The sequence below is a fragment of the Strigops habroptila genome, chromosome 6 (assembly GCF_004027225.2).
Source record: "Strigops habroptila isolate Jane chromosome 6, bStrHab1.2.pri, whole genome shotgun sequence".
NCBI lineage: Eukaryota > Metazoa > Chordata > Aves > Psittaciformes > Psittacidae > Strigops > Strigops habroptila.
The window spans coordinates 16,526,533-16,540,570 of record NC_044282.2 but is presented as its reverse complement, the minus strand read 5'-3'; the positions used below and the strand labels follow the sequence as shown (position 1 = coordinate 16,540,570).

The 14,038-nt window shown below is 38.4% G+C and overlaps 1 protein-coding gene across 1 annotated transcript in view; it reads left to right on the top strand.

The window, feature by feature from the left end:
- Positions 1-466: 466 nt before the first annotated feature.
- The window catches only part of CRYBG1 (crystallin beta-gamma domain containing 1), a 44,787-nt gene continuing 31,215 nt past the window's right edge, over positions 467-14,038 (top strand). Inside the window, exons 1-6 of the mRNA XM_030489820.1 lie at positions 467-1,948; positions 7,490-8,936; positions 9,018-9,194; positions 11,768-11,815; positions 11,923-12,053; positions 13,373-13,535. Coding sequence (XP_030345680.1) covers positions 1,200-1,948; positions 7,490-8,936; positions 9,018-9,194; positions 11,768-11,815; positions 11,923-12,053; positions 13,373-13,535 — 2,715 coding nt within the window. The 5' untranslated portion in view covers positions 467-1,199. The remainder of the gene's footprint in view (positions 1,949-7,489; positions 8,937-9,017; positions 9,195-11,767; positions 11,816-11,922; positions 12,054-13,372; positions 13,536-14,038) is intronic.

Here is a 14,038-nt window from a genome sequence, read left to right as displayed (position 1 = left end):
ATATAATGTATGCTTTTGAAACTATTCTTTGCCAGTATGAGTGTCAAAACTAACTCAGCCAGTATGGAGAGGAAAGCTAAACTCCCCAGTCTTGTTTTAGGAAGGAAAATTTTGACCAGTTTGTCCCAAATCTTGCAGACACCAGATTGCTTTCCTCTATTATTCTGTGTGACGTTAACTCATTGTGCAAAAGTTTTGGATTTGAGACATATAATGCTGATGTTGTAAGGCAAGATGAGCATACTTGTAAATGAACACAGGCAAAAACATACAGAAGGATTTGGGGATTTTAATTGTTTTTGAGGGTTTTTTCTTGTTCTTTTTGAGAGCTACTATTGTTCAGTAAGCTGTTTTGTTCCCTTTCACTGTGTCCTTTTGAATCCTAGGTGGTGCTAATATGAACAAACATATTATAGAAACAATTTTGACATTAACCAAGTGTTTGTTTGTTTGTGTTATAGTCCACCTCACAGCTTCCAGATTCTTCCAGAGAAGAGAATAAAAAGAAGCCAGTTTTGGAAAGACTTGGAAATTTGTTTGGTACAGGGAGAAGGAAACATGTCAAAAGTTCACTAGAATACACTTCGCATCGAAAAGGGGAGAGGTCAGCTTCTCCTCACAGACTACAGCCGATATACTGTAGGCACACAAAGGAAGGACACGAAGCTCCTCAAGTACAGAAGCAACTGGGAGACGTAAGTGCTGTTTCTGAGACACAGGAATATCATTTTGGTGGGGAAGCAGGAACGCTGTACCGTGATACCATTTCAGAATGGAGTAGTAGGGGAGTCTCTTCGGACAGTGAGTGGTCAGCAGATTGGAGCAGCAGCAGTGAAACCATAAAAAACTCTTTCTTTGAGAGTAGCCTCAATGTGGAAACCCTGGGGCTGGAGAAAGAATCCACCAGCAATATAAATAATTCTACGACTCCAGATTTCATAAAAAGCTTGAGAAATTTGTCTAATGAAGACTTAGAGAAGAGTGTCTTAAGCCACAAGCAGCTTGTGAACACGCAGGTGGCTGAGGAGTCTGGGCATGCGAAACCAAGGGATTTGCCATACGTGTTGGAATCTGCAGCGAGTGAACACACATACTCTGCTAGAGTGCTAACAGTTGATATCTACCTTAGAAAAACAGAAGAACTCTTTAATGAACCTGTGACTGTTACATCAGAAGAAAATTTTAGTGACTTGGACGCAATGGATAAAAAATCTGTTCATAAAAGATCTGGAAAAAGGAGAAAATCTCAGACATCCAGTGACATTCCAAATGGAGAGAGAAACCAGGCTGAGATTACTGCAAGAGAAGAATCTGGTTTTGATGATGATGTCCCTTCTGAGGTGTTCTCAGATAAGATAATAAACTCGGAAAGAAAAGTGAAGTCTCCTCAACAGACTCCTGAAAGGAATTCCTCTTCTCCAAGTAATAATCAGGATCTAAAGGTTGGATCTGCTCACAAAGGGACATCTAAAACTGAAGCTGACAAAGGCAAGCAGCAGATCTCAAACACAACCCCTGCAAGGAGAAGATCATACAAAAAGAATCAGCCAGATGCTGTCCCCATTTCACCTACTGGTTTGAAGGGTCAGGTAAAAGATTATTCCTCAAAAAGACAACCGTTAGCATCACCAGAGAGTAACCCAGTGACAAAAAGAACTTTGGAAAAGGGAACTATATCTGTGGCTTTTGGGGAAGATGGCTTGGAGTCTCCCAGAGTTTCCTTGGCTGCTAAGACAGAAGACACTGCCTTGGTGTTTGCTGAAGGCAGAAATGAGACCAAGGCAGTAAAACATGGTAGTGGTTCGGATGGAAGAGCTTTCTTGCATACTGATGGGATTAAAAATGGAGACCTGTGTATGTCAGCTGAGAGACAGACAAATTCTGATTTAGACAGCTCGAAGCTGAAGAGTTTGGATGCTTCCAGAACAGTCACGACAAAGATTAGCCTGTAAGTAACATAAACTAGTTGCAATTAATAGCTGTAATTTTGCCTGTATCTGTGTTTAGGATTCTATAGGAACACTAGCTACTGTGTCTGTTACCTATCTAGATTATTTTCAATAATGAACTGCCTTTTTTCTTAAATGTATCATAGTTAACAAGCACTGTAGTTCACGGGTGTTAGAAAAATATTTTTCCTGTGGTTTTTTTTTTTATGGATAGGGAATTTCTTTGCCAATTCCATTATATGGAATAATATAATATACATAAAAGCTGCTTTGTCATCATCATCAGTGCCCCCGTTGTTGCTCGTATTAATTTGGCTGTCATTGACCTGAACGTAGTCTTGTTATCTGTAAACAACTGAGGATGTGGCTGAAGATTTGGTATATGAAAATCTTTGAATAAGAAATGTGTTTAAGTTGTGCTTTGAAACGTAAGTTCAGGTATTATTTTATGAAGAAATGTAGGATGCAATGTAGAACTTCATCCTTCAAATGATGTGATAAATCACACTCCAGAAATTTGAATAGTTATAGTTGCTTTCATAAGTATGTGCAGGATGAATCGTGAATTTTTATGCATGTTAATGACACCAGACATGTGCAGAATTACACATATATTAGTTTTTGGGATTTGGTTTTACTCTCAAGGAAGTTGTCATCTGTCAAACAGAGGCAATCAATGCTTTGTTGGATGTATTTGTAGCTTTCACTGTAATCACAAGTATGAATCCAGTGATTGATTTCCTGGGTTCTATGACGTTCTCTTCTACAGTGAATCATTTTACATTCGTCATTACTGTTGTTTGATTTTCATGGCTACCTGCAATTTTCTATTGCTTTCCTCATTCTGGTATGTTCATTTATAGGTGTCAGAGTACACTGAATCTTGTAAATCCCCCTCAGGTACAAGTGTTGTGTTAGAGAGATATGAAGGTTTAACATTATGGCTTAAGAAACACATATGTTTCCAATTATGCTTCCCACATCTGAGAAGCATAGAGAACAATTTAATTTGCGTGACTTGTAATATTGTTCATCTGATTTGTTCATTCATAACTGAATTAAAAACACTTAGTACTGAAAGTTAAATTGTGGTATTTTTGTACGTGGTGATGCTTTGCCATCTGGCAGTATAGATCACAAACCTTAAACTCTGAGGTTTTGTATCTTCACAACTTCAAAGGAAAGGTAGCTTTCATATTTTTCTCTTTGTGTCACTGTCGTTAGTGATGATGAAGTTATAAATGCTTGCCTAGCTGGATTTCTTTTTTCTGGGTATCTCCTTGGCCTACTGTACAGTGACTTATCTTCTGCTGTACTCATACAGTAAAACTGTCAGAAAGGATACTTGTCTTTTATTTTAATAAATAAAGAGCTTGTTCTATTTCACCTGATTCTGTGGGGTGTGCTGCACTTTGTGTCTTGGCCTTGACTGCTGCTTTTGGAACTTTAGCCCTGGGTAGGGATTGCTGTGTTACATGCAAGGTTCCTGATGCATCTCATAGCTGTTGTTGCACAGTACTAGTTTCTTTAGCCAGACAAATCGGTACGGTCAGACTACCTGGTATACTTTATAGTCAGTCATGAGAACACATGAACTATAAACCTGAATGTAGATTAAGCTGCTGTAAAACGGGAAAGGAAAAGATGGTGCCATTCCTAGAAGGTGTGTTTTTGTTCTCATTGTTGCTTTGAACTAGAGAACAGATAACTTTTCCATTTTAAAAGGTTAAAAAGTTACTGTTAGATACTTCACATGAATCCCTTTCAGGTTGAAAAATACCAGTTTACTCACAGGCATGTTTGCCTCCTGTAAAATGGATTTCATGTAATCAAAGTATTTTTCACATGAAAATGCATAATGTCTCTTACTAATGACATTGTACTGATTCTGGGAATCAAGTTTCTTTAGAAACAATTTTAAAATAAGTCTGCTCTGCTGGTTCCCTGTAAGTAATGATAGCATTTTCTCCTTTTATGTCTGTATACTGGGCAACTTGGAAGTCACAGGATACTTTGCTTCTAGCTTTTGAAAGGGAAATCTATCAGGTTTGAGATTAAACTGAGGTTGATGGTACATCTTAATCAGCAAATAAAACCTCAGGCAGTAGCTACTTTGATGTGCTTAGCGGAAAACTTGGCTTCAGTTGTCATATTTGATGTGCAGACATGGTTTTGTAGTTTATGCCCACTTGCTGAATTATTCTGTTCTGTTAACGTGCTGTTTTTCTTTGCTCATCTCAATCTGATGTTTTGGCATCAGTGTTTCTTGGCATCAGTTACATGCTTGACATGATCGTTTGGACAGTATGCTTCAAGTATGTGACTCACCTTCCATTTATGACTCTGTGGGAGAGGTTTAAGTGCTTGCTTCCACAGGTTAGCTGCAAGGTGTAGCTGAAGAAAAGGACATTAGTTTTTCTCTTGTGCCTGCTTGTTCCTGGCATTGCAGATCAGCACCAGGTAGTAGGAATCGGCCACACAGGGCTGTTTGTAAGAAGCTGTTTGCACTGTTAAGTGAATCCATCTTCCAATGCTTTTCCCTCATACTAGACTGGAGGCTTAAAAGGATACTCAAATAATATCTCCTCCTTTTAAGCAAGTTTAGAAACTCAGTTCTTGCAATAAGGAATGTCTTTTGGCTGTGTTTAAAATCAGTATTTCATAATGTGGAAAAAGGTGTAATGGAAAGATCAGTTAGAGGAGGCCAGCTGTAGCGAATGGAGCTCCAGGGCTGAGCTTTCTATTTCGCTTTGGTCTAGCTGTTTTGCTGCTGCTGCTGTGCAGAAATTCTGCAGAATTTAAAGTGCAAAATGCTGAAGTGGCTGATTTTGCCTAAATTTGCAAAGCTTGAAACTATATCTTTGAGGTGTTAGCTGTTAATTTAAAACAGGTTTTAGGTGTGGCTGATAACCATCAGTGTTAACCATTAAACTTGCTTGTGTCAAGGCATACAGGGAGAGGCAGACTTTGTTAGGATGATACAGTGGTGTTAAGTTGAAATGCATGTAGTAGTGCAAGTGATGGACTGACAAAGCGATAGTATGGAGATGAGTCTGTTAAGATAATTAAGCCATTAGTGATACCTCTTGAAAATACAGGTAGAGGGTCCTGGTGAACTGCAAATTCAGCATGTGTTAGTAGTGCAGCTTTGTAGCAGATGAACGCTAAGCCTGTACTGGGCTACATTGGCAGGAGCATAGCTGGCAGGTCAAAGGAGAAGATATTTGGTGCTCATGAGGCTGCATGTGTGGCATTATATTGGGTTGTACCCGTTCTTCCTCTTCTCCTGGTCCAGAAGAAATGTTCACAAGTTGGAATGAGTCCAGTGGTGAGCCATTAAGAAGGTGATGGCACGGGACCGTACTATGTATGAGGAGAAGCTGAAGCATCTTGATTTGTTTAACTGGGAGAAGGACATGTGTAGACCTCAATCATCTCTTGCTACTTATAGAGATATTATAGAGAAGGCAGAGCCAGATTAATCACTGAGGTGTGCAGTGAAGGGACAAAGGCCATGGATGCAAGTTGCAACAGTGAAATTTCAGTAGGATATAAGGCAAAAATAATTCACAGTGACAGTGGCTGACCTGCTGCAGTGCTTCCCTAGTGAAGGCTGTGAAATCTCAACCCTTCGAAATACTCAAAACTTGGTCAAACAAAGCCTTCATCAACTTGATCTAACTTTGAAGCTGTCGCTATTTTGAGCAGGAAGTTGGACTAGCTGACCTTTAGAGGTCACTCGCAACTTATATTCATTTTTCCAAAAAGAAGAATCATAGAGTAATTTAGCTTTGAAAAGCTTATGAAAAACAGTTGTACTACAAATGGAAAGTAGTGTCTGAATATATTTAATTTTATGCAATTTTATGCTGTGATAGTTCCCCATCTGCTTTCCCCCTTTCAGTAATATTTTTTTTCCCTTTCCAGACTTAATTTTTCCAAGTGTGTTTTATTAGCACCTATGTGAAATATGGCCAGTCATTTTTAAGTGTAATATTTCTTTCTTATTGATCACATGTTCTTCAAAAGAACAGTTCAGTTCCTTCCAGTTCTGAACTGACATGAGCAGGCTGGTAGTTACCGTCAGCGCTGTCGGGAATTCTCTGAAAAGAGATTTTTTTAACAGTTGCTTTCTGTATAGATTCTTAGGCAGCTGATTTGGGGTTCCTTCTGTTACTTCAGTAAGTTTGTTCCTCATGCTTTTCCCAAGAAGCTTGTATAATAGAGAGTCTTGCTTTAATAGAGTTTATTTTCTTACTTGGAATGTATCTCTTGAAGAAGAGGAGACAGGAGTGATCTCAGGTTTTGGGTTGTTGATATTAACTCACTTGTACCTCATGTGTCTTTCTTGGGCTAAAGAGCTGCCTGAGAGTGAGCTCAGTGAACACAGTTCGTATAGGTAAAAAAGAAGAAAGCACTTAAATACCAGAATTGTCCATTGATTGATAGAGCATTTGGGACCCCGGAGATTGTTGTTGCAAGCTGGTTTCTTCTCTCTCTCATCATTGTCAGTTTTCCTGTAGTGCAGTTTCTACCTGTTCCTCCACCACTGAGTGCCCCAGCTTCCTCTTTGGGGGACAGGTCTGCCTTGGAGGTGATGGTGAGCTCCTTGACACTGCTTATATCTGACTGATACATTTTGAAGACACATGCCTTACATTGTCACAGCTGTTGATGCTGTTCCTGCAGTAGCAAGTGACATGGACAAATGATTTGTTCCTGGATGTAGGTATTCAGAGGAAGGAGGCTTAAAACCCACAGCTGCATGTCATCAGCCTTCTGCTATAGTACATGAGTACTATGTGCTATGTACTTGCATACTTCTCTGTCCACTCTGATGGAGAAATTTCTGCAAGCATTTCCTAATTCAGTTCTTGTAAAATTAGCAGGGTTAGTTTACACAATTTAAATTATTAGCTGACTTTACCTGAAGGAAATGGGAGAGTCTTCACGTGTGGTGTTTGCTTAGCCGAGTGGTGATGCAGTGATTGGGGTCAGTTCCCTTTTCCATGAGCACTAATGAGGCCAGAAGAGGTCTTTCACGCAGTTTACGGTTGCTTTTGTAGTGGAAGGGCTGCAAAGAATCTGGGCAGATGTCTTCAAAACTTGTTGAAGAGGTATATTAAAATGTTAACCAACTCATTATCACCTTAATGAATTGGGATTTGTTTCCTAAACTCTGTAGGGAATTGCATACGTATAATTTATTCTGCCTATTCACTATTAAATTTTAATGTCTGTCAGTCATAAGCATTTAAGTTCTCAGCCTCAATTGCAGATGCTGTAGGCTGCTGTGTTTTTTGTTTTACTGAGCATTAAAGAACTACGCACATGTTTGAATGTATTCTTATTGTCTAATTTTTTTGTTGTTTGTATAGTTGCTCCTTTTTTTGTTATCTCCTTTCGAGATACCAACATTTAGACTGAATATGGCTATGGAAAAAGTCATTCTAATGCTACATTTTATTGTTCTGAAAATCGTTACAAATCTTTTCAAGATAAATTAAAGTTGTAACTCTGTATCACTTTGCCTCCTGTAGTCCAGCCAAACCGAAGAATATAGAGCTGAATTTTAAAGCACCTATGAATCAAGACAGTTTAGAAAGTGAGCAGGATGCTCTCGAAAAACCAGTTAATAAAACTAACAGCAACATTGCCAACAAAATTTCCTTATTTGAAAATAAATGTGCTAACCAGAGCCAGAGGCCTGTTGACATTCCTCCTTCAAAAAATAGTACTGTACCAAGCACATTTGTTGGCAGAGCAAAGCTGAAATTTGGAAAACAACCTAAGGAAAGCGAACAGCCTGATAAAACGTTAAGTAAGCAAAGCAGTCGCCAGAAGTTGTTTGAGAATGGCACAACAGAGAAAGAGAACGCTGCAGAATTAAAAGGCAAAAATGAAGAAGGCTCTGCCTCTTACGAGGATATTGGAAAGACAACAGAACTCAAAGTAAAAGCTGCAATATCTCTTTTTAACCAGAGCAGTAAAACAGATGCTAGTAGTGTCTCTCTAAAGCAACCTGACCCAGAATTGACCACAGCTAAAAAAGAAAGTTCATGTTTTAAACTGCCTTTGCACTTGCCCAGTAAAAGTGAAAATGCTCAAGATACTTCCTACCAAAGAAACAGCACAAGCTCAGAATTCCACAGAAATGAAGAAAAGATGCTGCCAAACACAGAGATTTTATCACCTTTATCACCATCTCATCAGGTTTCTAGATCAGAATTTAAGAAGATGGAAAATGAAGATAAAAAGGCAAAGCCAGGAGATTTGAGCTTTGCAGAACTGCAGTATGATGACAGTAGTCAAGATGGTATAGTGATATCAGAGAACAACATCAATACACAAAAGAGCCCAGACAAAACCTGTAATGGATCTGCTGAAGATGATGCCACTTTTGATTCCCCATCTGACATGCAGAAGTTTGCTGAAACAATAAAAAACTTGGACAGCTCGGTTTGTTTACCCCAGAAAAAGAAGAGATCAAAGCTTCCTAAGTCCCCAGCACCCCACTTTGCAATGCCTCCCATTCATGAAGACAACTTAGAGAAAGTATTTGATCCTAGTGTATTTACTTTTGGTTTGGGACTGAGGAGGGAAAAAGGACAGGATCTGTTACCAGCCCAACAAATTAAAATGCACAGCCTGGAAACAATAGCCAGAGTCAGGCCCAAGCGTGCATCAACAGAGCAAAGTATTGTATTCAAAGCCCTGCAGTCATGTAATAGAGAGGAACCTGCCTTTACTCCTGAAATAAATGGAAAAGAGAGCATTGACGGTACAGATGGTGAAGTTAAGAGATCCCGGCTTGAAAAAAGCTCCCTCTTCTCAAGCTTGTTGTCTTCTACATCTAAAGAAAAGTTTCTTAATACTTCTGTCTCCTCAGTAAACAACATCGCAGCAGCTTCTACAACTGACTCCTCAGGGCTGCCTCCTTTACAACAGGATGCTTCTGGGCCATTCGGCATGCCTCAAAAATCTGAGGTAATAAAGGTAATGAAATGCAACCATGTAAAATTTTGTCTACCTGCTGAATGACTGTTAATTTTGATTTTTGCAATTCAGTCTCTTTCAGATTTGAAGTTTCCAAGCTTTCTGGAGAAGTACATGCAAGCAGATAGTGCGAAAAAAGAACTAAGTTTACAAATACCCAACTATGGGAACCCTGAGAAAAGTTTTTCCAGCTGGTTAGGGACAAGCAGATATGAATCAAATGTCCCCTCTGGCTTATTAGATGTGGATGTAAGTACTATGTTATTTAAAATCTGCCTGGAAAGTTAGCCAGTTTTTGTATTTTCTATAGATGATGTGCATACATTGTTTAGTTTTGTTTCCCCTCTTAGGGAGTTATGTAGGTTATGAATACATAGAAGTGAATCAGTTTCATCTGATGTTAGCTACAGATGAAAAGGAGATGGCATCTATTAACTTGTTTCTTCATGGTGCCCTTATTTTGAGACTCTTCACAAATATGAATTTAAAGTCATTCAAGTCCTCATACTTGATTTTGTATTATTTTGAAACAAACGTAATGCTAACTTTTTTTTTTTTGATTGTAAATTAGTAGAATGCTTTCTGTGAACTTGAGAAAACTTGTGGCTGCTTCTTCTGTTGACAGTAATCTCTCTCCTCTTCCACCAAGACATTCAACCATTGCACTGTTAGATGAGTAACAGGGCAAACTTTTTTTTATAATCCCTCTTTTTTGTTCCCAGTATTCCCATGCTCTTGATAGAAAATATGAATTCTTCAAGAATACTTTAAGAACTGGATAACAGTAATTATTCAAAGTGCTGTTACAGTGAAGCGCTGTCCTTTTGTCTGATTACGAGCATCTATCCATCGTGAATGAAGACAGACCTATGTCTTCCCTTTGAGGCAACTTTACCTTAATGTGGGAGAACTTTGTGATTTCTGTCAACAAAATGATGAACCAGCTATTCTTTATATCTGCTATTTCTGTTGATGTAATCCCTTACTGTTACCTGAGAGGAAAACTATAATCAGAAGATTAAGAACCGTGGGAAGAAATGTGTTCTCCAAGCTTTAATAGCCACATTAGTGAGACCTGCGGAATTGAAGCAGAATATAAGCAATTTGGGAAATGCTTTTCCAAAGTTAATGGTTATCTTCTGTTACAGTTCTACTGAAAGGAGTGGGGAGTAGTAGAAATAGCTCCTTGCTTCTTCACCTTGCAGAAGGACATCCTCCATGGTAGCTTGCAATTTTGAGGATGTAGATTTTTCTCTCATGGGAAGTTATTTAATTAGTGTGGGATGAAAATTAGGGGGGTTATTTGCAGTGGACTTATGCTGCCAGCTAAAAAGGCTTTCTTACTCTGGCTGGTTCTGCTTGGATTTCAAAACCTGAGTTTAAAGCTAAATGACTAATACTGATTTTGTTGTTGTTGTTGCTACTTAAAACTGTTGTTCTTGAGTGGGTTTCAAATGTCCTGTAGCGTGTAGAGGCCTAATATGGCAAGGGGGTATGTACTGCTCTTAAGAGAACCCGAAGGGTTCCAAGATTTCTACAGCACTGTTGCTGACTCTGAATTGTCTTGCTCAAGTTAGACACGAACGAAAAATGTTTGTATGATGTGTACTTAGTGTGCATCTTATACTGACTAAGAAAATGATGCAGAGGTTAATGGTAATGTGAAGAGCAGCCCAAAACAATGACTTTGGCATTCTCTAAAACACAGAGCAAGTTCTAACTGGAATTGAAGCACAGGCTGAAAAACCAGTCATGCTTCAACGTGTCTTGATGATGCCTACAAAAATCTTATGGTGGTTAGGAACTCTGTTCTGAGACCACTGCCTGCCCTGTGTGCTGACTAATACATTTTCCTTAGTTCCTTGCATGTGTTGCTGGTTATCTTAGGCTGCAATCTATTTAGGGGGCAGGTTCTGTTTAGGTTTTGTTGTTTGGAAGAGTAGTCCTGGAAGAGTGGGACCCTGTCCTGGAATGAGCACTCCTGTCCTTGCTAGGAAACCAAACACATAATTGCAATGCTTGCTTTATTTGTTTTAAGATGACGTGATGCAACCACAACTTTCCCACATATTCTATATCATATAATTTACCACTGACTTCAACATTGTTTTAGATTTTGTATACCTCAATGTGTTCTGTTTCTTCTTGGCATTTTTAGTCTATCTCTTACTGCACGGAGTTTCACGCTTTTTGAAGAAACCTATCTTGTTAGAAGGTGTTCAGCACAAAATCGATCATGCTAAATAGTTCATGCACATATATGCCATCATGCCTCCTCAGTCCTTTCATATATTCCTTCAAAATTATTTTATGATTTATGGTTAACAGATATTTAAAATCCTATTAATATCTTCATCATTGTAGAGTTTGCACTTTACCAATGCCAGTTTTTTAAGTAGTCTTTTGGTATGAAACTCCCGGAATATATAGGAAGCCGATCAGAAGGATTTAGAAGTATTCAAGTCTGAGGTTAGTTGGCTTCAGTCAGAAGACAATTCAGAGTTTAAAAAAAAAAAAAAAAGTGTGTAAATTCATTCAGTTATGACAAGATATTGTTCTTCAGAAGAGGAAGAGGGAATTGAAGCAGTAAGTGTAGTTGAAGTGTTACCAGCTTTTTACTATTCAGACTAATTTTTACTTTGTTTTACTAGCTTTTTTTTTCTTTAATAGCTGAACATCTTTATTGAATAAATTTTATGTTTGCTTTTTTTGTTTATTTGGGGGTTTTGTTTCTTTTGTGTTTGCGGTTTTTTTGTTGGTGGTGTTTTTTTTGTCTGGGTTTGGGTTTTTTTTGGTGACTTTCTCTTCCCACTGTCTGTTAGGCACTTTCAAGAAATGGACGAAGTAAAATCAATCCCAGACCTGGTAAGGTAAGATTAATTTTACTATCTTTACTGTTCCTCTCTATATTTAAAGCATAGCAAGCTAGAATTCTGTGTTGTTGGTGTTTGGTTGTTCTGTTTTGTGTTTAACACAGCTGGTGATATACTGTGAATCAGATTGTGAATCAGACTATCAGAAAAATGGCATTGAAGTTTTCCATGATGTTCTGGATTGCAGTTCTTGGGTTCTGTCACCAACAATTTTAGTTAAAGTCATCAGAGGATGGTAAGTGATTAATTTTTACTCTTTCTCATTGGTCTATCCAAAAATCTTCCGAAACAGAACCAGTATGTAATTCACAGTAAGTCTGCCTTGCAAATGGCAATGTAACATAGACATCTGTGAGCAAGAAATGTGGCACTGTACCTCTGCAAGAGGAAGTTCTGGTCTGGTAAACTTATTTTTGCTGACAAATAGAGGGAGTGTTACCATCTGGAGGGACGCAGCATTTCACCAGGCATAGGCATGGGGTAAAATGACAGATTCTGTCCAGCTATGCTGCCTTTTGACTCCTGTCCTTGTTATGGGTTCTTCTGTAGTATTTGAATTGGGCTAAAAGGCTAGAAAAGGGTTTTAAAGCCACATGTGACAAGGGTTTGGGTGCAGAAGATTAATTCCATGTCCAAAGATATAAGGTGGTGCTTAAGAGTATATCTTGCCTAAGAGTAACTCAGAACAAGTTCATCTCCTACTTTCTTAGTAGCATTTACAGAAGAGCTATTATTAGTGTGGTTAGTATGGCAAGTTAAGTTGTGGCCAGGTCATAATACAGTCAAATAACAGGTTCTCTAAAGTAATGATCTGATAGTAAGCTGCAGAAACAAGGGCTAGCTGCAGTAGGAGGTACTGGGAAGCACACTGATAGCTGTTTAGCTTCAGAAAACTGTAATGACAATCTTTTGATCTGTGTGAACCAGGTCTTCTTTTCCACCAGGGACTAGGGGGGGCTGAGTTTTTCTTTCCCCACTTCTACTGAGAGCTGCATGGGAGGGTTTTGTATTTGCAGACAGATATAGTTTTTATCTAGTTATATATTCAAACTTGCCATTAAAAATAAAGTTATGGTTGTCTTCTGAGCAGTCCTATCATCCTTTGGCCCATCTGTACCAGCCCCTGTCGAACTCCAGGCTGCTGTTCACAGAGTCCAGGTAGCTTGTCTGTTTATATATGATGCAGCACTCTGCAGACTCAACATTTTCTGACCTACAAATTGGTTCTGATTAGTATCTCATGCAAAAGTCTGGTACTCGTAGACAATAGTCTTGCCACCCCAAATCATCAATTTAAAAAGGTGGAGGCGTTTTCAATGAAATTACAAAGCCAGCAGTAAGCATCTTTGTTTTTATAATTGCTTTTAAAAGTATCACAGATATCGGAAATGGCTTACATCAGCAGTGTTGAGCGAATGAACTGTACTGGGGTGGCAGGAAGGGTCTGGAAGTGATAGTTCTTATGAAATGATTTATTAAATGGGAGCATGACTTTTGAAAATCACGCTTGATAAAGCAGCATTATAAGTGAGATTTTTTTTACTTTATTTTAAGCTGGATACTCTATGAAAAGCCGAATTTTGAAGGCCCCTCTATTCCACTGGAAGAAGGAGAGCTGGAACTCCCAGATGTTTGGGGTATAGGTGCTTCTGAAGAGCCAAATGAAGGCAAATCTCTAAAGCCTGCAGTGATCGGTTCAATAAAACATGTTGTTAAGGCAAGTAATACAAGTAAAGAAAATTTTATATAGATCTTAGTGTACAGTAATGTTTTATACAAAGTGTGATTGGCGTATTAGGACACAAGTGTAGCATGGATTGTAAATGTACAAAGCAATCTTTCATGTGGAATTTCTTGTTTATACACAAAATAAATGTGGGGGCTTTTGCACAGTAGGCATTATAGTAACATCCCCTGGAAGGAGGGCAGGAAGATAACTTAATTTTTTTGTTAGAATAGCCTCCAAAATGGTATGTATAGCATATGTTTTTTTTGCCTGGTCAATCTGTCAATCTCTCAGGAAAAATATCCCAGAAAACCATCAGTAATTCCACAGACTTACATTTTCAAAAGATGTGTGGCTTTTTTTTTTTTTTTTTTGGTTATGTTTTTGTTTGGTTTTTTTTTTAAATATAAATCAAAGTTATACTCAACACGAACTTTACTGTCAAATACCAGACCTAGTTTGATACTTAAAAAAATATAGCCCTGTGTGCACAA